Source organism: Bos mutus, chromosome X, assembly GCF_027580195.1.
Source record: "Bos mutus isolate GX-2022 chromosome X, NWIPB_WYAK_1.1, whole genome shotgun sequence".
Classification (NCBI taxonomy): domain Eukaryota; kingdom Metazoa; phylum Chordata; class Mammalia; order Artiodactyla; family Bovidae; genus Bos; species Bos mutus.
Genome location: NC_091646.1, coordinates 80,635,300 through 80,659,467, shown reverse-complemented (window position 1 = coordinate 80,659,467; position 24,168 = coordinate 80,635,300). Strand labels below are relative to the sequence as shown.

Here is a 24,168-nt window from a genome sequence, read left to right as displayed (position 1 = left end):
CTGAATTAAGAAGCAGCCAGATCAGACTTCTTACTTGTTTAACCTCACTTCAGACGCTGGCCTGATGCTCCCCTCTCAATCTCATTTGCTTTAAAGAACTTAGCTCAAACACTTTCTATCATTTGTTGAACATTTATGATATTCCAAGCATGCCTGTGAGACATCTTCTCAGGCATCCCAGATAAGAGATCTTGTCACTTTCAGATTCCCTACAGGCATCATTTGCACAAGCACTTTGGTTCTGCTTATCTAAACAAGCAAGGGTCCTTAAAGGCAAAAACCCCTACACCTAAAGGTTTCTCTAAAGTAAGTCATATGCAGTACAGTAAAGAGCATAGACAGCAACAGGTTTGTTTACCCTGTTGGAACATTGCTGAGAAGAATTTTGAGGCCCCATTTCAAACCAGTGGGAAATAGTGCCATGAAATAAATGGTGTTGGCCAGGATGGGAGAGCTGTTTGTTTTATGTATGGTCACGTGCTTGCCAGACCTAGAAACGCTGAAGAAAAGCAAGCTTCAGAGTTACACAGATCTGGATTTTAATCACAGCTCAACCACTTACTGAGTGACCTTGGGCTAATTGTTTCACTCTTGAGTTTCAGTTTATTCATGGAGATAACAACCTTCTACTTCTTTTTAAAGAAGTTAATCCTCACATGATAGCCAGGAACAGAGCAATCACCTCAAACTGTTGGTGTCAATAAGGCACTCAGATGTATATATAATCACTTGAGGACACAGAGAAGAAACCTCAGCTCTAGCTAAAAAGGTAATGTACAATTTGTTTTTGTTTGGTCTCTAAGTAGTATCCAACTCTTTGAGACCCCATGGACTGCAGCGTGCCAGGCTCCTCTGTCCTTCACTATCTCTCAGAGGTTGCTCAAACTCATGTCCATTGAGTTGGTGACGCTATCTAACCATCCCATCCTCTGCCGCCCCCTTATGAGACCTAATTATGAGGACTTGAACTTCTACTTTAGAAATTCTCTAAAATAAGAGAGTAAAGAGAAACTACAAAGATATCCATTCTTCCCTCATGTTTTACCCCTACCCTCAAACCCTGAAATTCTACTTACTTATAGTGGGAGCTGGAGATAGCTCCATCTGAGTTGTTTCTGCTTCTCCACTTGGCCTTGTGGGACCCAATTCCTCTGGCTCTACAGGCATCAATAGCTGTGTAGAGCTCCCACCTTCTCCAATTGGGGACTGCAGCTCTTGAGGAATCTCTCCCAAGGCTGGTGGGGTTGGGAGTGTTGGTTGCTGTTGGGAGGGCTGCAGAGTGACAAGGGTCTCCCTGGGCTCAGATGTAGCTACATCAGTTGAAGATGGGGTTGCTGGGTAGCTGTCAGGCATAGGAGTCCCATCTTTCTCGGAAAGAATGACAGTAAGGTTGTTAAAGGGCAATCAGTCAAGGACAGGGGGAGCCACTCAAATCAGCACATGTGGCATGACAGTGATGCAGCATTCCCCTTAACCACCAATTGCTCCCAGGAATAGCACCTGGCTGGTCTGGTATCTCGGGATGAGGGCTAAGGCACAGTGCCATTAGTGCCAAGAACCAAAGATCTGAGTCTTTGCAGACCCTAAGAATTAAATCCTTTCTGTGCCCTGGGTGGAGGGGGAGAGTTCAAGTCACTTTATAATATTTGCCTCACACTACATATCACCTGTCCCCTTCCACCTCCTTTTTCTTGCAGTCCTAATTATCCAAGTAGCATCTACAACTCTGATGGAAGCAACAGTGTTAAGACTAAATGTGAATGTGCTACACACCAGGGAAAGTAGTAAGTTGTATAGTTATCTTCAAATTGGGGCCTAAAATCCCTACCCCACAACAATACAACTTACTACCTCACCCCAGCATGAGCAGAGTCCTCTAGCAACAGCAGCAGGCAAAGGGCCATTTTACCTGATGACAGACCCTTTCAATGACCTTCTGCCAGATTCAGGGCACCAGGACTCCTACCCTCTTTCACTGCTTTAAAAAATATTGTGTAGGCTTTAGTACAATCATTTCCCAACTCAAGTGCCGAAGGAGACAGAAGGTATAGGGTAGCAGAAGTAAGTTCTGAGGAAATAGGGGTAGGGGAGACATATAATACCACATAGACCAGTTATTAGAATCACAGTCACAAAATAGCTACATTAGGCACATTAGAAGGAGGAATCAAAAGTATTTAGTAGTAATACCATTTAGCCCACAGAGCTACCCTCCCCCAAAGCAGACTGCCCAAGGCAACATTCCTAGACTTTTAGATTCCACAGACCCATGAAATTTATATAAAAACAAAAAATAAAAAGAGACTAACACAGGGTTACCAACTTTTAATTTAACCAAGTAAGAAAAAAAATCCATTAATATCATTTAATAAAAATATTGTGATACCAAAGAAGTAGGAAATACATAATCTCTGTAATTTATAACAGTTCTTTAAATTGAACGCATTCAGCTTTCTGAAAAAGTCATTAAAGCTCCCTTATTCTGTTAACTTCCACCAAGGACTAGCATTTAGGAACCACTGTCAGGCGTTCTCATGAAGCACCATACCACAATGGTCACTAAAAGGGACAGGACACACAGCCTCACTACACATGCCAGAATGCAGTACAGCATAATCAGAATGAGAACCTGTAAACAGAGTACGTGGAAGGGGAAGTGCACCACCGTGGGAAAGACAGTAGACTGTATAGTTATCTCCAAGATGGGGTATGACCCTAAAACTATACAATCTACTACCTCATCCCACAGAGCACCAGTGTTCATCTTCAGTCTACTTGGGCCAGCTACTTGGGTCAGGAAAAAGAATCAACCAATAATTAGCAAGAAGGAAAAATGGGAAGGAAAGTTACCTGAGAGGTTCTGTTCAGTGGAGTCATTTGTCTTAGATGCAGCACACTGCAAAGAAAAGGGACAGACCAATGTGGGACTTTGCAAGCACATGAGATAGAGGTCAACTCTAATAGTCGCCATCTCCCACATATGACCTGGATGGAGGATAAGCACTGTAGCATGAAAACAGACCTCGAATTTCTCTAATATAAACTCATGTTTGAGATGGCTTGGGGATAAGGGGGAAACTGTCAGGGAGCTGACTAAACAATGAGAGGAAAGGATAATAAAAACCATGTTGGAGCTGGGCTTGGGCACAGGACATGATCTGAACACACATTGTTGAGACCAGCAAGAATTTCATCTATCTATAGTTCCCTTCTTTGAAAAACCTGGAGTGTAAAATAAGCCCAATCATTCACCATACCTGCTTATTTCCCAAACCTTTTAATGTGTTTGAAGCAATGCTACTGTTTATTAAAAGGTCAAAGTTCTCTACAAAGGTATCAGTTAGATCAAGTTCGTTACCATAATTGAACATTTCAATATCCTTTTAAGTCTGATATTCTGACTGTTGAGTGAGGTATAATAAAATCTTTCACTCAAGTTTTTCTATTTTCTTATATTTCTATCAGCATTTACTTTATATATTTGAAAGTTATACTATTCAAGGCTCCAAAATTTTCAGAAAAACCAAAATCATGTTAGAGATTTCATTTATTGAGCCCTAGAAAATGCCATGTGGTGAAGGGGTTCAAGATAAAACATTTTCTCTGATTTGAAGCCTAAGCCCAACTTGTTCAAATGTTGGAATGGAATCCTATCAATACGGTTTCCCTGACGCTTGCAAAGGCAATCCACTGAAATGGAATTGAAACATTAAAAGCATGGGCTTAGTCAAGGTCATTCATTCTTCTTGTCTAACCGTAAGTCACTGAAAGTAGAGACTATACAGTGTAACTGCTATGTTAGGAGCTCTGGCTTTGGTTTTTCCCCTAGAAGCCATATGTGTGTACAGTGAATTTGGAGTGGATTATTTCTCAGGTTCAATGTGAACGTCTTAGAATCTTTAATGACTCTTGGGGCCAGCCATATGTATGCTGAAACTGCAGGGAAGTTAAAGCAGACATAGCCAAAGATGAATCCTCCCAGCTCATGGGAATCACCTGTGCACTCTGATCCCTGTTCTCCTTATCTTCTTTGCCTTTGTCGGTTATCTTTGTTTCTTCCTCAGCTAGTTGTTTCCTCCTTTTCTCCCTCCTTTCTTCCAGCTCCTCATCCCTCAGGAATTCCAGATGATTGACAATGGGCACTTTAACAACTGGACCAAAGAAGCAAAAGATGAGAGGTTGCTCAGGGGAGGTAGGGAGAAAGCCAAAAGGCAGAGCTTGTGGTCACAGAAAACGAGGAAAACAATTTTCCATGCAGTGTCTCAGCCCTTGAAGATTCACTACTGCCCTTATCACCAAGCTGCTACACACCTGAAACACAGTCATGCATGCTCTCAGCATCAAGAACTTTGCATTCCTCTGTCCAGCGAGTCAGGGCTGTAGGGATACTGGATAGGGTCCCTGTAGAGAAACCAAGGAGAGTGAGACCTTAGCCTTGTCATGCATCAACTGATCCAAAAATTGCAGCATTTCCCTAACAGGACCCAATGTCTACCATAAGGTTTGGCACATCACAGGTACTAACGTCTTTGGCTAAATCACCGAGTTGTTCTGGTTCCTGTAAAATGGGGTTTCTCCAAGCAGGGTGGATACTATTCTGTGTTTCCTCAGCATGGAAAAAGAACCAGACAAACGTTACCCTTTTTCCACCACATAAACTTGCCTGCTTGGCTGGTAGCTGTGCTCTGATCATGGAAAAAGTCATCCAGTAGTTCATCATCAGACCGGGCGATGATGTGGACGTCATCGTTGCCCACTAGGAGGCGGGCTCGGCCTCGGCTTTGTAGGGGAAGGCTGCTGCTCAGCTGAAGGATGTCAGCAGCAGCAGAGGGACCAAGCAACCTGTAGGGTGATGGTGGGGTGTCATGGTCACTGTATATCCATAGGGGCCCTGCAACCTGTTATTGTGAGATCCTTTCTGTATCCTCTAGGAAATGCATAACATTATTATGGACCTGATCATATTGCATGTAAGTCTTACTTTTCTAACTACTCGATCAGTCTGCCAACTTTTTTTTGGTTGAAATTGCATATTACTCCATAGTTCCTGGAACAGAGTGAGCATCACTGATATCAGGCACTGTGTTAGGGTAGGGCTCCCCAGGTGGCGCTAGTGGTAAGGAACCTGTCTGCCAGTGCAGGAGACTTAAGAGATGTGGGTTCAATCCCTGGGTCAGGAAGATCCCCTGGAAGAGGGCATGGCAACCCACTCCAGTGTTCTTGCCTAGAGAATCTCATGGACAGAGGAGCCTGGTGGGCTACAGTCCATAGGGTCACACAGAGCAGACATGACTGAAGCGACTTAGCACGGTATGGCACAGCATGGGTTAGGGTATAATATCTCTCTTGTACACCCACTACTATTGTACATTGACCATTATGACATCTATACTTCTTCCTTTCATCTCTAAAAATTGTTTCTCCCTAGTGCGAGAAACTAAGCCCAAGGGCAGGGATCCTCTCCTGACTGTATCTTAGCAAAAGTTTAAGCTTATCATGTGAGATGCTTAATGACTGCTGAATCTATGCACAGGACACTTAAGCAAAAGAATATGTTATACAATTTGGTATTTCCCCAAAGGCTGCACATATAATCCACAAAGCAACAGGGCAAATACATTATTTGTTCTGTCACAAGAACGTTATCCTGTCAGATCAAAACAATGCTAAAGCTCAGTGAGCCCAATAATCTTCCTTGTAACTCACCTCTGGAGTATAAGAGGAGGATTGGGCTGGCGATTCCCAGGGTAGTGAACGTGAATGGTATGGCCTGTGTTGGCTGTCAGCTGTCTCAGGGTCCTTTGACTGCGCCCAATGCCCTGGGTGAGACGTGTTGTAGAGGAGCCACTGCCCAGTGTCAGGGAACTGTGATCTGCATGGCGTACCATCAGTGGGTGGGTGGTAGGGATATTTCCTGGGGATGGGGGGATGTCTGCTGCAAGGACAATATGCAAAGGGATCAGTGCCAAAAAGAAATTTCTCCATGGTTGTTCAGGCAGAACCATGTCTCCTGGGCCTTACTTCCTCACACGGAAACCTGAGCTTTGTCCTTTCTCCCTCATTCCCACACCTCTTCTAGGATCACTGATACTACCATGGCTTATGCTGCCATCTCTCACCTAGATACTGCAACAGTCTCCTAAGTAGTACCTTATCCCAATCCATTCTTGACACTAAGCCACAGTGATGCTTGTTGGAACCTCAGAAACATGCTGTTCTCTCCGCCTTGACAACACCTCTCCCCACTTTTCACCTGTTTTGTTGTTCTTGGCCTAGAAATTACTTCTGATTCTACAGATGGGCCTTTACTCTGTGCTTTCTTACCATATTGCAATGTAATGCCGGCTTACTCATAATTCTTAATAGACCATAAGCTTCTATGAGGGAAAAGGACTCTCTTCTTTTTTATTGCTATATCCCTAGTATCTAAAACACAGTAGGCACTCCTCACATATTTGTTCAATTTGCTGAATGGACAAAGGCTCAACTTATAAGAATGACTGATGGAAATCACAAAAATGCAAAGAAAACCACAGAATAGAAAGTATCTTGAAAATTATGTAATCCACCCCATTTTTTCCACATTTTTCATTTACAGGTGACAAACTGAGGCTCAAAGAGGTAAGAGACTACTTGGCCAAGACAACAGACCAGAACAGTTCAGTGTTTTCTGCTATATTGTGCTTGTGATTTGGGAGTAAAGACCTGCCTTCTCAAGACAGTTTAAGAACTTGATGCTAAAAGGGAACTTTGATGTTGATGGGGGAGGAGGGAGGGAAGAGATTCACTCTCTCCTCTGAAAAGATGCATCCTTGATGAACAGAGTGAATGTGTTCAAAATCTACTCCCCTATGCCAAGCTCAAAGGTGTCCATCCAAACTCTCAAGATCCAGTGTTACAGACATAAGGATTAGTTATTGCCCTATCACTGTAGTGTGCACATGAGTGCCTGATGCAGTCAGCCTTGGTCTTTCTTTTTTTTGTTAATTCAAGCAATTCATCAAGTTGTTCAGGCTCTAAACTGGCTGCCATTTACTGAGGTGGCGAGAACAAAAGCAGCCTCTCATAATTTCTTCTTCTAGGTATACACTTATTGAGAGAGATTGATTCAGATATCCCTTGCCCCAGGAAATCAGCTAAGAAAAGAAGTGCTTTCTGTATCAGATTGAGAGCTGCTCTGGTTCAGGGTATAAGAATCAAGAGATAAAACCCAGCTGAGCCCCTGTATCTTACTAGCACTGGAGAACATGTTGTCAAACTCAATGATGAGATCATCCTCCCGGTCAAAGCGCTCAAATCGGACCAAGGGAGAAGCGTTCATATCAGGGTAATCCTCATCCAATTCCATTTCAGAGCCATCGTCGTCATCGTCTTCATCTCCCTCTTCACCTTCATCATCCTCCTTAAGGGGAAAATAGGAGATGGAGAATTGCTGGAGGTAAGGATTTCTGAAGTCTGGTGTCATGGCCACATTTGCACATGAGGGAGGGAGGTGCTGAGGCTAGCAACCCGGACTGTTGGTTTTCTCCAGCTCTGTGTTCCCATGGAAGAGGTTGTCTGAACCAACCCAAACACAGTCCCCCCTCACCTGATCATCTTCCTCATCTTCCTCCTCCTCCTCCTCTTCATCCTGACTATCATCCTCATCCTCGTTACTGCCACTGCTGTCCTCTTCCTGAGTGTGCTCCTCCTCATCCTCAGGGTCCAGGATATTCATGGAATCTAAAACAAAGGGAGCACATTGGAGGACTATACTGAGTAGCTAGAAAACAGGCTACTGTGCAGGCCAGCAGATTGAGTGGGAAGGTGATGGGGTATTTAACTCTAGGAGAGGAAGAACCAGATCTAGGGTGATTTACAGACTTACTGAGCCAGCCCCGGTTTCCTAAGAGTGCCAATCAGTGCATCAATATGCTGAGCCACGTGGCTGAATGTGGAGGCTGGCTATAGGGTGGTGCTTGAGGAGCCATGGTCTAGGACTTGGCCAAGTCTATTGGTGCCCTCTTGCCTTTCCAGCCCTACTTTGCTACTGACTGCATCCTATTGGTAAAAGGGAATCTGGAGCGATGATAGCAGGTGGGTGAGAAGAAAGTGAACCAAGTAAGAAGTGACAGACTTTTGGGCAAGCAGTAGTAACATGTTACTCGAAAAACTGGATGAGGATAAAAGTGGATGGTGTAGGTCAGCGCATGCAGACAGATGCTTCCTTATTTTGCACATGTGGGCAGCTGCCTCCAGGAAAACCCTAGTGTAGTGTCTGTCAGACGTGCAGGGCAAGAAGGGAGGCCTTTCTGGCCTCAGCACTCTCACCTTCTCGGTTGGCCTGCAAGGTGGAAGCTTGGCTGAGGTTGGAAGGAGCTTCATCCATCAGCACGTCCTCTTGTGATTCATCCTCTCCACTTCTGCTCACTGAAGGTTACAGAGCAGAGCCTTCACTGAACAACAGAGGACTTCCCTTTCCAGATTGGGTGCATCTAATGTAGCTATGTACACCCAGCAGATATCCATTCTTTTTTTTTTTTTTTTTTGGATGAGGGAGAAGACCTGGGTTCACTGCTGTTGACTAGCTAGGTGAGCTTGGCCAGTCACTTTACCGTCTGAGTCTCAGTTTCCTCATCTGTAAAATGGGATGATCACATCTGCCCTGCCAATCCCACTAACTGTGAAACCACAGAGGATAATGGGTGTGAAAAAGCCTTGCCAAATTTAATACATGTCTACTTCAGTTTATCATTTGATTTACTTCATCAACAAAATAAAAACACGTAACCTATACCATTGGAGCATGGTGATAGTAGAGTACCTTTGTCATTTTTCCTGAGTTGTAAAAAGGGCTATCCTTAGGGAATGCTCACTCTTTTTACACTACTGAGACTGAGAGGCAGAAAGCCCCTGGATTCACTGAAGAACTGAAAGGAAAGCGCTTTCTCATCCTACAGCCTCTATAGCCTCCTCTAAGCCTCCATGAATAAACACTCTTGATGTGCCTAATCTATTATCTATACTGATGGCCACCCCCTCCACCTCCCCTACACAGGCAACACTTCAGACCAGCCACAGGTCTGTAGACGGCTTGTGAATTTCTCATCTGTAAGACTGTCAACATCGAGACAAGCAGCAATCTAGGCTGGCTATGAGCCCTTAGGCAGAGCTGAGCAAGCAGATGATGAGAAAAAGGGTCCTCCCAAGAGAGACTGAGGCAAAGGAAGAGGCTATACTCAGTTCTGGGGCTCTCACCTATAATTGTACTGTTCCCAGATCCGCCATCCCTCTCAAGCAACTCATCTATCAGGTCCTCCAGCTCATTCTCAACCTGGAGAGAAATAGAACATATATATGGATGCACACAAGTCTATCATTGTGCTAGTGCTGAAACCCTAAAAAAAGCCAGCAAGGGAGCATATATTTCTAGGATAATATATGACAGAGGATGTTACATAAGCACCACACACTTGGTGCTAAGAGCACAGAAACTACCATGTGCTGCCAATCCACACTCAAGACTGTCTTTCAAATGGGTCCATCCCAGTTATCTGAGACCAGATTAAGTCTTTATACTCTTTAGGAATGCAGGAATACATGCAGATCTCCTTAGAGCCAGCAGCTCAGGACTGTAGGCCTCATTTCTTGCCACTGCCACCAGCTCCAGAAATTACAATGCTTTCTATAGGGTCTTTAGAAGACTGCCATTTGAATGCTCCAGTGCGAGCTGGTGCTATAGGCACAACAGTGTTATTAAGGAGCATCCATTAATGACCAGAGCCAGGTAAATCAAAGATCCTGGGCCCAAAGGGCTCAGGCAAGCTTTCTGTGTCAACATTTCATCTGTGCCTGTTTTCTTATTGAGATCAATTCCATTTCATAATATGGCATCCTGGCCCTGTACCCACCCCTCATTTAATACGATTCAAACACATTTACTGAGCATCTACGAAGCATATTATCTGTGCTCCTCTGGAAAACAGACAGCTAATGGCAAGGGTCTAAAGTACTCACCCACCCACACCGTTGGGGGTTTGGTTTAGCGCCACAATAGGGGTATATGCTGGGTGATCTGCCTCCCTACCTGCATCTCTTGTGAACTGAGCACCTCAGGCTGCCCAGCAATCACCACTGAGTCGGTTTCAGCCTCCCCATCCATGATATCCCCATCTGCCACCTCTGTCTGAGTGACATCATGATCCTCCTCCTGCACTTCTGTTTCCCCAGGCTCGCCTGAAACAGTCAACCAACCAGCAAAATAATCAAAGAGTGCCTATGTGCGGGGCACCATGAGGAAAGCATGAAAACAATAAAGTCCCTTCCCTGGGCAAATTTACAAGTTCTCAGAGAATAAATGAATGGGTGACAAAGGAAAAGACAAGGCTACGTGTGAGGATAGCCAAACAAGGCTGCAATTTTAAGGAATTCTTTGTGGGGCAGATTCCCACACTACTATGACAGATCTGTGGAAGGCCAGCAAGTTCCCAGGGAAACAATACCAAGCCAGAACAGCTGTGATGTCATGCCCATAAAATAACTATGACCACCCGGCCAGCTCTCCAGTCCATTGGCTCTGATTCCCTACCTGGGTCCTGTTGGTTGCTATTAGAGTCCTGAGCAGCTCCTTGGGCATCCTGCTCAGACTTGCTCTTGCTAGAAGCACTCTTACTGCCAAAAAGGCTACTGGGCTGGTTCACAATCCGGGAAAGTGTTTCCAAAGGCTTCAGAGCAGCATTGACAGTGTTGGCCATGTTGGGACTGAGATAAAGGAAGATACAGAGATGAACTGAGCACAGAAATCCACACTAAAAGGAATGGAGGTTCATCAGAGTAACAACTGATTCCAGGAATGGAGCATGGAAAGTTCAAGGTGAGCCTGAGACAACTTGTTGTGCCAAATGGCCTTCAAAATCAAGTAGGCTTTAAAAAATTAATGGAGTCATTACCACAGGCCAAATCTGAGCATCAAACAAAAATAAAGATGGTAATGGATTATACACTATAAGAATGCTACCTAATAAACAGGAACAAGAAAATCAGGAAACTGTTACTTTGCAACCAACAATGTTAAGTGATCTAGGCAAAGATCACTAATGAATGCTGCTGCTGCTAAGTCACGTCCATCGTGTCCGACTCTGTGCAACCCTATAGAGAGCAGCCCACCAGGCTCCCCTGTCCCTGGGATTCTCCAGGCAAGAACACTGGAGTGGGTTGCCATTTCCTTCTCCAATGCATGAAAGTGAAAACAAAGTGAAGTCGCTCAGTCGTGTCTGACCCTCAGCGACCCCATGGACTGCAGCCTACCAGGCTCTTCCATCCATGGGATTTTCCAGGCAAGAGTACTGGAGTGGGGTGCCATTGCCTTCTCCGAATGAATGCTAAAACTACTGAATTAAAAAAATCTTCAGGGCACAGGATATTCACATGAACTCAAAGCCATCACCTCACAGATGACCTGTTAATTTAAAGTATGTTAGTTGCTCAGTTGTGTCCAACTCTTTGAGACCCCATGGACTATATATACCCCACGAGGCTTCTCAGTCCATGGAATTCTCCAGACAAGAACTGGAATGGATAGCCATTCCCTTTTCTAGGGGATCTTTCTGACCCAGGGATTGAAACCAGGTCTCCTGCATTGCAGGCAGATTCTTTACCATCTGAGCCACCAAGGAAGCCTTGTTATTACAAAGGGGAACTCTAACCATTAACTATGTGATCAAACTTAGCATCACCCAATAATGGGACAAATTGGCATTGTGTGTCTCCTGATGTGAAGCACTGAGAAACGCAAACACCACCTATGTAGTATTCTTGCCAAAAGAGTTTACCCTGAATCTAACCATGAAGAAACAATTAGGCAAATCTAGATTATGGGATGTTCTATAAGACATCTGACATTCTGGACTCTTAAAAACAGTCAAATGTCACAAAAAATAAGAGATACATGACAATCAAATGCAATGAGTGATGCTTACTGGATCCTTGATCAACACACTCTCCCCCAGGCTATAAAGAGAAAAACATTCTTGAAATAATTGGGTATATATTAGTATGAAGTATATAGTATCATTATATTAATGGTAAATTTCTTAGAGGTAATGATGGTATTTTAGCTATGTAAGGGAATCTTTGCTCTTAGGAGACACACGCTCAAGTATTCAGGTTAACTGTCATGTTTATAAAAAACTTTAAATGATTTGGCTCATGGAGAGGAGGGGAGGGAGGAATAAAGCAGACAGTTCAGAATGCTAACCACTGGTTAATCTAGGTGAGGCATACAGTGCTCATTACACTACTTTGAGTTCATAGTTTTAAATATTTTAAAAAGTTGATGAGGTTTTATCAAAAGGACAGAGAAGCCAGCTTGAAGAGGTCCCACAAGCTCAAAGATGTAATTAAAAAGAGCATGAAGGATGAACATGCAAAGGATAACTGTAGTGATATAGTAATATATAGTATATATATAGTAATATATATATAGTAGTAAATAATTCAATCAAATTTTAAAAATCAAGGAAAATTCATGAGTCCATACGACTACTTAGAAAATAGAAAGCCAGAGCTTATATTTGAGGTGGAGTTTAACCCATTTTTGGTTATTCCATTTTGACTTACTCTCAAGATTGGTGACTGAAGGGAAAAAGTAAGTTTTTAACCTTCTCTTTTTAGTAGGAACTGTATTATAGGGTAACCAACTTTCCCGCTTGAACTGGAGCTATAGTCACAGAAAGATAGCAGCTAATAACAGAAGGAATGATGGAAAATTAGAAAGGTGTCACTGATAACCCTCTAAGAAAAAGATGCAGGCAAGTATTATCAACTGGTGTTTAGACCATTCACTAGGAACATGGTTAATAGGGAACTAGACATTTGTACAGTGCCAAAGTAACAACACAGTTTCTTTTCTACTAAGAAGGAGAAAAATATAATATGATTATCACTCTACCCTAGTGGTCAATCTTACCAGGACTAAATGGCAGTTCAAAGAGATGCATCTCCCCCTGATACAATATGAGATGTACACCATCTATGATATAACTTAGCCAATAGTGTTTAAATTGCTTCACTAAGTCTCTACCTCCAAATTTATAGCAAACAGGAATAAAGGGAACAAGTTAAACAATAATGCATATAACCAAGTGAACCAAACCTAGGAAAAATATTCTGCCCGGTCTGGTCACTTCAACAAATTAATTCATGAACAACAACAATAAAATGAAAATTAAAAAAAAAATTAAGGAACCATGTTAGTATAACAGAGACTCAGGACATAACCAGATGTAATACAAGGTCCATAATTAATAATTAAGAGGGGGAGCAGCTTGGAAAAAACATTACTGATCCAGTCCAACTCTTGAGTTTGCAGCAGATGAGAGAATGAAGGCCCCCCCACCCCGCCCCAGGAAAGTGCCTTGCTTAAAATTAAAAGCAACGATACCGAGAACTCGGGTTTCCATCTACACCCAAACTTTCCCTATCATACTGGCTAACTACTTATCTGACAAGGATACATGAAACACTAGGCAAATGGAGAAGTATGCAGCATGATTAAAGAGAGAGCAAAAGTCTGGGGCTGGAGCTCAGGAATAATTTTACCTGGACAGGTCCAGGCTGTGAGGCACTCTGGCCAGGTCATTAACCAGTCCCTTCTTCAGGAAGAGTCGAATGATGTTGTTCATGCCGTTGTGTTGGGTCTTGGCTGTTGCACTGCTGTAGAAACTGGAGGTGGAGGGGCAGGACTCCATGATAGTACTGATGATACACATCACTGCCTGAAGTCTGGGAGAGAAGTTTGACATCTCTTTCATGTGAACACAGCCCATTCTTAGGCCAAGTCTTCACTAACTTGCTTCAGATAACCCTCTTCCCTTTGTGCTTCCGTCTGGAAGTAACATCTAATCAGGTAAGAACTCACTCCCTGGGTGGAGGCATTCTTCATTTTCTTCAAACATAATTTAAAAAAGTAAAGTTGAATAACCTCCTCCACTTTTTGCTTGAAGACCCTAGTAATATAAGGAAACATCCCTTTTTTCCCTCTAAGTCATTTACCTACTTTCTCCAAGTATCATTAGTCCTTTGGGTATTTTGAAGCACTAGAACTATCTGAGAACCAGAGAATGTACAGTGCCAGTATGACCAGAACTCTTGTTCAAATGCAAGGAATTCCATGGGCCAAGAATGGAGTTAGGGGGTGCTATTGCTTATCAGCACTAAGTCAGGCATGGATTTTACCTGGCATGTTTCTCTGTACTCTCAGCCATAGCCAGTGCCCTTCCCAGGGCTGCTTTTACTTCATTCACAAGGGCCACCTGGGCATCTGTGCCACTCCCTGAGGCAGCCAGGCTTGCGAGGAACAGGCGGGCCAGCGCCGGTGTGTCCTTGTCTTCTGCATTCTGGGTATGCGGGAGGAGGTGGTCCAAGACAAAAGCTAGCACACTGCAGTCCTGAAAAGTCATTAATCATGGCATTTATTCATAAGCATAATTATGCCATAGTGTTTGCACATCAACAAGATGCATGCACACAGAACTGATCCTCACTCAGTTAATGATTATCAGGCCCACTTTATACATGGAAAAAACAAGCCTTAAAGGTGCAAGCTAAGTGAGTAACAAGTATAGGTTTTATGCTTCCAAATTCCGTTCATTTCTCAGAAGTTTACATATCTTCATCAATCTGAGGCCCAAAGAAACATGGCTTGCACAAATAACTTAAGTCAGTGGTGATGATTCAAGCCTTGATTCCTAATTCAATGCTACAATTACTCCACAGTTTCTAATAAATTGTAGTAGTACTGAAACCTATAATGTGCCCAGGACCCTGAGCTAAAAATTGGCAGGGGATGAGAAACACACAGCACAGTCACAGATATGGATATGCAGAAATATTTAATGCAGGGTTACCTAAAATAGCAAAAAAAGGCCCAATAATAGGGGAGAAAATTTAAGTCAGACTCCTCAACCTCTAAAAATGATTTCTGACTTGATAATTCTGTATCTTAGAAACTTAGCTCTGTTGTCATTCAAGTAGATTTTGGATCAAAACATACTGGCAATTTTGGAACTAGATACAAATGATGGTTACACTACACTGAATGTACTAAATCCCAAAACTGTATACTTTAAAATGCTTAGTTTTATGTGTATTTTACCTCAATTTAAAAAATGCATTGAAGAATTCTAGGCACTGTGAAATTAGATAGGGTGACCCTGGTTAAGACAGAACTACTAGAGATAAAAAAAATCCCCAGTAGTGAATAAAACACAAAGTTAAAACAATATTGTGAATAAAAGTATAACATTATCAGTAAAAACTGGAATAAAAGCCTTGTAATTTGCATGACAATTCCTGAGTGGAATCATGTATTCATGACTGAGTGGAAGGAATATGGATTTGAAACCACAGATCTGGGCTCTAATCCTAGTCCTGCTACTCTGCAGTGTGGTCTTGAGCAAGCTTTTGACCCCTCTGAGTCTTCTCTTTTTTCTCTTAAGGACAGCAATACTAACAACCTTGCAGTGCTGAGGGGAGGATTATCAATAGTATCTGTAAAGCACCTATGAGTATCCAGCACCCAGAAGTAGGTCACTTGACACATATTAAATTGCACAAATTAGCAATTAAATGTCTTATTCCACAAGTATGCTATTATTATAACTACAACTGGCATAAGCTTTGAAATAGATGTCTAATGTATATTTAATACACACACTCCATAAAGGACTTATATCCAGAATATATAAAGAAATTAGAAGAAGTAAGAATAAGACTTGGACACTTCACAAAAGAGAATATAGCCAAGAAAGACAGGAAATTTTAACCACAATACAATACCAGTATGAACCTATTAGAATAGTTAAAATGAAAAACAGGAATACCAAGTACTGGCAAGGAGGTGAAATAATCCAAACACCTATAGGCTGTGCTGGTAATTATATAGACTGACATGACTGCTCTGGAAAACTTGACACTAGTTGCTAAAGCTTAACAGACCACCAGCAATTCCACTCCTATGCATATACCATCCAACAGAAAATACATGAATTTATGTATGAATTTATATATGTAACACACACACAAAAATCAATGAACTTACATTCACCAAGACATGTATAAGAGTGATTATAGCAATACTACTTTTTAATACTTCTAAAAGGAAAACTAGCCAAATGTCTATAAGCGCTAAAATGGATAAGAAGACTGTGTTACATTCATATAATGAAATTCTATACAGCAATGAAAATAAACTACAACTACACATAAAGATGAATCTTGCAAACATGTTAAGCAACAGAAGCCAGATATAGGAGGACATACTATAAGATTCCACTTATATAAAGTACAAAGTCAATTTATGAATGTAAAATAATGTTGAGTTTATGGAAGTTCAAAGGAGAAGGGGAGATGTGCAAAGATGTGCATGGGGTAGCTTTTGTGGGGGTTCTAATGTTTTATTTGAGTGGTAGTCATCCAAGAAAAATTAATTGGTGAATCACTTAGGAGTTGTGTATTTTTGTATGTATTTTAAAGCTTGGATTAAGATAAAAATAGCTTAAAAATGGCAGCTACTTTCAGATTCTTTGTCTGCAACATGATTGCCTTTGTTCTACTCACACCCTTTACTGCTTACTAACCATAAAATAACTATGTGACTGCCAAAATAAGGTCTCCTTTGTGAAAAACCCTCCTTGGGCACCCCTCTTACATATATGGGAACATGATATGGTTTCTTAAAGTGCCCTTTCACTTGAAAAATACAACCTGAAGATAATTCTGTATCAGGACATATAAAATATGACTTCATTCTTTCCCATGCTCTACTGATGAACATTTAGGCTTTTATATTCTATTTATTACCAATACTGTTACCACATCAGGTGTCTTTGCTCAGGTGTGAATACATCTGGAAGATAAACACCAATATTGTGTATTTCATTTATTCTCCTGTCTCCTAGATACCTTTACGTAGGTGACCCACAGATACCTCTCATATTCCACATTTTCTCTTTGAACCATTTCCTCTTCTAATGAAAGATAAAAAAACATAAAACAAGAAACATCTCTTGAGTTCTTGATTTCACCTTTACCCTCCAAATCCAATCTCATCCATTTCTACTGTTAAAATCTCTCTTCAACTCATTCATTTCCCCCTCTAATTTCATCAAGATCCTATATTACCCTAGATGACTATATTAGCAGTCCTGACTGGTCTGACTACAACCTTGCCTTTTGCAGTCTCTACTAATGCAGACCAAGTGATTGTCTACAAAACAAGTAATAAACTGTAATCAGCTCATTCCTTGGCAAGTGAGCCTGATGGCTCCAAATCATGGAAAAAAAAGGTGAGCTCATTAACGTGTCTTAAGAGGCCTCTGCCTCTCAGCATTGGGCTAGCATGCATGGGTTCCTAGCAAAGTATCCAAGACATAGCAGGTATCCAAATGATGCAAGTATCAAATATTAAGCAAAAATTAGAAATATTACCTCTTTGATCAGCTCAGACTGGCCCACAGTGTAGCTGTAGTTGGCAATCAGGGTAGCAATACCAACATAGGATCTCACCAACTCTGCCAGAAGCCGAAGAATAGTGGAGGTGGGCATTAAAGGTTTGCTGCCCTTGCCTTTCTGCTTGCCTTCCTCAGAGGCCCGGTCCCCTTCTTTATCTTTCTTCCCATCCCGAGACTCCTCCGGAGTTGACACTGTTGAAAAAGAGCCAAACACTGGTTCAATTCCACACAGGAATATTGGCAAAATCAAGTCTTCGGGGGAAAGGATATCACTTCAGGCTACTAGTGCAAATTGAACACCCTCCTCCTACTGCAGTAGAAGGACAGATAACTAAGATGGTCAGGTTTCAGATGTAATCTGTGGATACAGTATGTTCACACATCTTCTGCCATTTCCCTCCTCTTATAATGTTCCAGAAATACAACAGTGCATGTTACCCTCACTAGACAAAATTCTTTAAGTGCAGGGAACGAATCTGATTACACCAAAATGAATAGTGTAGCTATTAGTATATAGTCCAACACAGCTTCCCTGGTGGATCAGTGGTAAAGAATCCACCTGCCGATGCAGGAAGCATGGGTTTGATCCCCCGGTCAGGAAGATCCCCTGGAGAAGGAAATGGCAACCCACTCTAGTATTCTTGCCTGGAGAATCCCATGGGAAGAGAAGCCTGGTGGGAGATAATCCATGGGGTTGCAAAGAGTCAGACATGACTGAGCGACTAAACAAAAACACAGTCTGTCACACAGTGGGCAATGATGTTTCCCTTGAATGATAGTACCATCATCCATACTATATACTACATATGAGCATTAAGTCCCAACAAAATGAACTAACCAATATTTTATTATTAGCCTTTTAAACTTATCTCCATGGACTAGTCTGGTATTAAGGACAACATCTTAACTTAGATTTCAAAGCTCTTTCCCGTCAAGAAGCAGCAGCTCTTGAACTGTCTCATCCACAGGACATTTCTAATTCTTGGCAAGTAGCCAATGGGCTCTGTTGAAGCTGCTAGAAAGCAAGAATCCACCATGCAAATGTTATAGCTAGAAGAGTGTCACTGGCACCAAGGTTCTATAATTAGTCTTAGTGGAAGCTACCAAAAGAAATATATGCAGAGGTTTCAAGAAGAGAACTAAAGGATGTTACCATAGCAACCACTACTGGGTTAAGTTACAATTCCATTGGCTTTATTTATTCATTGTATTTCCTTTTGAATTGCAGTGTAGCACAAAATTGTATCAGTTACAGGTGTATAATACAGTGATTCACAATTTTTAATGGCTATACTTCATTTATAGTTATTATAAAATATTGGTTATATTCGCTAATATATCCTCATAGTTTAGTTTATACCCAATAGTTTGAATTTCTTAATCCCCTACCCCTATACTGCCCCTGCCTAATTCTCCCCACTGGTAATCACTAGCCTGCTCTCTGTATGTTAGTATGCTTCTTTTGTTATATTCACTGGTTTTATTTTTTAGATTCCATGTAAAAGTGATGTCATACAATATTTGTATTTATCTTATTTAACTTAGCATAAGGCCCTCCAATTCCATCCATGTTGCTGCAAATAGCAAAATTTCATTCTTTTTTATGGTCAGTTCCATTAATTTTAGCATATAATGAGGGGTGGGTACAGGGTCAGGATGCCATACTATAAAATGGAATAGAGCTCAACAAGAAAACAGGCATGGGTGAAACATTGATACAGAAAACTGGCCTGAGCCCTTTGGCCCAGGATCTTTGATTTACCTGGCTCTGGTCATTAATGGATGCTCCTTAATAACACTGTTGTGCCTATAGCACCAGCTCTCACTGGGGCATTCAAATGGCAGTCTTCTAAAGACCCTATAGAAAGCATTGTAATTTCTGGAGCTGGTAGCAATAGTAAGAAATGAGGCCTACAGTCCTGAGTTGCTGGCTCTAAGGAGATCTGCATGTATTCCTGCATTCCTAAAGAGTATAAAGACTTAATCTGGTCTCAGATAACTGGGATGGACCTTTTGTTTACAGAATGCTGAGCTCACCCCCGAGAAAGTTCACTTAGGCAAGTAAACATGACAATTATGCCTGTATTCCTCTACTGCCTGTCCAGGACACCCAGTTTCTTCAAGTTGTCCTCTCAAGGAATAAGAGCAAAAGAGAAAAGTGAACCCATTACCTTCTCCTTGGGATACCCCAGATGCGGAAGTCTCAGTGGAGGAACCATCTGCAGCAAAGACCTGACTCTATGGAAGAAGAAAACTCCTGAGCCATTATTAATTTCAAAGACAACTGTCCCCAAGTGGCAGGACTCCTTTTCAGGGTACTGGTTGTAAATGTTATTGACTCTCTTTGTCTATCTTTTAACCACATTTCCCATCTATATACTATAACCTGTGGGAAGGTATCATTATATACAGCCACTAGAAGACTGGCAGAAAAGAGAACAGAGGAAGATGAGAATGAAAAATGAATTAAAGAAACATTTCTAATCCAAGGAGAAAAAAGAAAATCCCAGGGACAACCCAATCTTCATTTTTAGAAAATGGATAATTTATAGATACATCAAAATTAACACCTTTGAAATATTCTTGGCATAAACCCTTTATCCTGTAATAGGTACCAAAAAGAGAAGGAAAATTGAAGGTTGGAACTGACTTACATTAATGGAAAATCCTGTCTGTGCATCAAAGTCACTGCTCTGACGGGTAAGTGACCGGTACTGCTGGTATACGTCATCACCCATGTCTTGCAGGAGCTGGCCAACCTCTTGAGTCATACCCCCTGGTTTAGGATCAGATTTGTCTGCTAGAAAGACAAAAACAAAACAAAACTTTTTACACTGTGCAATGTTAATGCCCATCTGGAAGCTTGGTCATTTTCCTCCAAGTTGCTACAACTGTATACATAGTAATATTGCTAGGCTTTGATCGAGAAATATAGAGAGAGCATGATTGAAAGCCTCATTCTATCAATAGTTTTGTGATTATAGGCAATGTAGTCTCCTCACTGTCCTTAGCTGTCACTGCTAAGCTTAAATGAACATACCTGACACTTTGCCTAGTACAGTGGGAAGTCAATAAATGGATACTATAAATAGGTAGATTATTATTTTTTAGGGGGGAGGAGAGTTCAGGAGGTGGGTAAAGGTTTTCCAGTTGTGGGAAAAGCAAGAAGCTTTATAAAGATCAGAGTACTGTATAAATGAAAAGCACTGAAGTAAAGACTCAGATTTTCTTGACTTGCTAAATGCACTACTCATTAACTTTTGGCAATTCTGTGGGACCTATCAAATAAGTATGTCATGAATAAAATCCAGAAGTATCTGACTGGAATAGAACCTTGGGTTCCAAGGAATTCATTTTTCACTTTCCCAGTACTTAAAAGCAGCACCTTAACTCAGGACAAAAGATAGGGATGGTGGTCTCAAAGGTCAGGAAGCCTAGCCACACCTTGTAATATTGGGCAACAAAGATGTTTTATGAGAATGAAAACATTAGAGATGACTTGGTATTTTATTTTCAACATGCTCATAAGATGCTATTATCTCCTTTTTAATCTTTGTTCACTCTTGCCTGTATGGGATGTAGTCTTATATAAAAGATTTGGGCAATCTCCTTATTCTTATCATTCATTTTTGTTCTTGTTCAAACATCAGTCGTGCCCAACTCTGCAACCCCATGGACTGCAGCACGTCAGGCTTCCCTGTCCTTCACCATCTTCCAGTTTGCTCAAATTCATGTCCCATTAAGTTGATGATGCCATCCAACTATCTCATCCTCTGTCGCCCCCTTTTCCTCCTGTCCTCAATCTTTCCCAGAATCAGGGTCTTTTTCAATGAGTCAGCTCTTCACATCAGATTTTGCTGAAGTATTGGAGCTTCAGCTTCAGCATCAGTCCTGCCAATGAATATTCAGGGTTGATTTCCTTTAGGATTGACTGATTTTATCTTCTTGCTGTCCAAGTGGCTTTTAAGAGTCTTCTACAACACCCAGTTCAAAAGCATCAATTCTTCGGTGCTCAGCCTTCTTTATGGTCCAACTCTCACATCCACATATGACTACTGGAAATGCCATAGTTTTGACTATATGGACCTTTGTCGGCATTTTATCATTCCTTGGTCATATCCTTTTGTCAGACTATTATCATTCATACTGTGTAACTATTAAGTTCTTTAGAGAAGGGGGCTATGTGTCTTATTCATCTTGATTCCTAGAGCATGGGGAAATAGTTGAGTGCTCACTAAGCCATGGGTTGGTTAAAGTGACCTAACCAAAGTGCCAGCCTCCTCAGATGGGCTAGTTACATACCTTCCTCTGGAGCATGGTATGCAGCCAGGGCATTTAGCATGTCATAGATCACTTCCTTGATAGTATCAGGAATGACAGGCAGAGGTGAGGGCTTCAAAGGGGTTGTTTTCACCAGCTGTACAGCATTCGGGCCTTTAATTCTGAGATTCTCAAACTCATCATCTGAAGCTAAGTCAGAGTGAGACAGAGAAAAATCAGTCAATAATAAACAGACACCTACATCTGGTAACTGATAAAGACTAAGAAGTGGAGGGCCACTTCCAAACAATGTTCAAGGAGTCTACTTAGAAAAGCTGGCTTTTACCTTCCCTAAATCCCTTAGGATTTAATACAGCAGTATCAAATAGTAAAAAAAGAATACAGGATTTTGATTTGGGGACATTTGGTTTTAAAATCAAGTTCTGTGACAGGATCTTGGCCAAATTATTTCAATAAACTTCAATTTTCTCGTTCTTGAAAATTTGGGGATTAAAAGAGACCACGCATGAGAAATGCCAAGCACAGGCAGAGCCAGGCTGGGGCTCCCAAAATAATTAGTCCCTTTCCCAACTTTTAATTTAAAAAAGAAACCAAAAATCCCCAAACCCCACAGAAAAGCTGAAAGGTTAGTACAAAAACATCCATATACTTTTCATCTAGAATCATTTTCCACTCCTAAATATGTCTACCCAAATCTAAGGATCAAGGATATTTTCCTATACAGCCAGAATACAATAATACTCAAGACATTTAACACAGATACAATTATATTATCTTTTACACAGTAAATACTCTAATTTCTCCAAATCTCCTTTATCTAGAGTCAGCATCCCATTAAGATTGCTGGTTTCTCTCATCTCCTTTTATCTACAAGATCCTTCCATTTTTTCCCCCTTTCATGACATTAATATTTTGGAAAAGAGTCTAGGCCAGTTGTTTTATGGAATGTCTCAAGTTTGTACCCATCTAATTTTTTCCTCATAATTATAGTTCAAATATTTTTGGCAAGAATATACTAACGATACAGCATACTTTCTACTGCATAAGTCACATGTCCACTTATCCCTCAATTATCACTCTACCTATAAATCAATCACTCCATTTGTAATCCCTGTTGTCATATCAAGCTAAATTCTTGGAAGGCAAGGACTAGACTGAATGAGTTCTTGGCATCTCTGGCAGGAATTACTACAGGGTGAAGACCAGAGAAGCTACTGAACTACCTCTGAATTGACCCATTTGATCAACAAGCCAAACATCCCACTGCCTGCCTAAGGAAGTTTTCCAAGCTACAGGCTTCCTCACAGAAAAATTTTTGAGTTATACTAAGCCACAGATCTCAATGTCTCAAAGGCCAGGAGAATAGTAAACTTACCAGTTCCTGAGCCGCGAGGGGCTGGAAGGGCAATGCGGATACAGCAGTTGGCCACTTCTGTGAAAATGTCTGGGTTGCGGCATGCGGCTGGTCCAAGGACACGAAGGATGTAGTTGATCTCCCGAGAGCCAAGGCTGCCAGATACAACACCAGAAGTAGTGCTACCAGCTCCACTTGTAGCTGCTGAGCGAACAACCTAGTAAAGAGGAGGACATTCCTGATTAAAGACCGCTTTCTAAAACAAAACTGCATTCCAGAAGAGTTACCAAGGATTAAAATACCAACCAAGCTCTCCCTCAAGACAGTGGATGAAAGCCTTTTGATCTTTGGGAGGAAGACACACTTGGGTCTTTTGAATTTTAGTCCTTCACAATTCAAAAAAATGTGGCTTATAAAAAAGTTACAACATTCAGCATACCCCCAAAACTATCAACTATTAGACTGGACGATATGCAATCCTTATAGAAACTGGGAAACATATCTAGATCACTGATCATTCCTCCAAATTAAAGCTCCCAAATTTACGTGCCAGTTCTGAGCCTTCCCACATGCCGTCCCAATTTTAAATCAGAATAGTTCAAACTCTAAAAATAGGTAATACTGACACCCACTTTGTATAAGAACAAAACTAAAGTTTCAAAGTCAATCATCAGTCTTGGATAATGACAGCCAGGAGTATAGGTTTCTTCAACTAAAACTTGTTAGTAAGGGACTAGGATACCTTTCACCAAGTTCATGTTTTAAAGATCATTCCCTGTAGGATTACTTCACCCAAGAGCCTATTTTCCAAACACTGGTTTTTCAGGTTGTAAAAGTACAGTTGACCCTTGAGTAACAGGTCTGAACTGGATAGGTCCACTTATATGCAGATTTTTTCCCCAATAGTAAACACTATAGCCATACCCTTCAGTTTAGCATAATAACCTCCATTATCTTGCCTGTCAGGCTCCAAATCGTAAAATAACTCTCATTCTTTAAATACAGAAAAATGCAATTCCACTATGTGCCATTGTTTATTTATTC

General features: G+C 41.4%; 1 protein-coding gene across 17 annotated transcripts in view; it reads right to left on the bottom strand.

Moving 5' to 3' along the window:
* Window positions 1-24,168, bottom strand: part of HUWE1 (HECT, UBA and WWE domain containing E3 ubiquitin protein ligase 1) — a 157,280-nt gene that overhangs the window by 17,968 nt on the left and 115,144 nt on the right. For 14 of the 17 annotated variants that reach the window (XM_070365662.1, XM_070365670.1, XM_070365660.1 and 11 more), the window contains 19 exons: window positions 23,146-23,341; window positions 21,792-21,959; window positions 20,144-20,289; window positions 19,661-19,727; window positions 17,467-17,681; window positions 14,215-14,426; window positions 13,579-13,761; window positions 10,568-10,740; window positions 10,067-10,215; window positions 9,238-9,313; window positions 8,311-8,409; window positions 7,589-7,722; window positions 7,234-7,402; window positions 5,707-5,935; window positions 4,664-4,842; window positions 4,312-4,401; window positions 3,997-4,151; window positions 2,851-2,896; window positions 1,077-1,364 (listed from right to left, as the gene is read on the bottom strand). In XM_070365662.1, the coding sequence (XP_070221763.1) occupies window positions 1,077-1,364; window positions 2,851-2,896; window positions 3,997-4,151; window positions 4,312-4,401; window positions 4,664-4,842; window positions 5,707-5,935; window positions 7,234-7,402; window positions 7,589-7,722; window positions 8,311-8,409; window positions 9,238-9,313; window positions 10,067-10,215; window positions 10,568-10,740; window positions 13,579-13,761; window positions 14,215-14,426; window positions 17,467-17,681; window positions 19,661-19,727; window positions 20,144-20,289; window positions 21,792-21,959; window positions 23,146-23,341 (2,974 nt within the window). The remainder of the gene's footprint in view (window positions 1-1,076; window positions 1,365-2,850; window positions 2,897-3,996; window positions 4,152-4,311; window positions 4,402-4,663; window positions 4,843-5,706; window positions 5,936-7,233; window positions 7,403-7,588; window positions 7,723-8,310; window positions 8,410-9,237; window positions 9,314-10,066; window positions 10,216-10,567; window positions 10,741-13,578; window positions 13,762-14,214; window positions 14,427-17,466; window positions 17,682-19,660; window positions 19,728-20,143; window positions 20,290-21,791; window positions 21,960-23,145; window positions 23,342-24,168) is intronic. The other 3 variants (XM_070365675.1, XM_070365677.1, XM_070365676.1) reach the window with 2 other exon arrangements.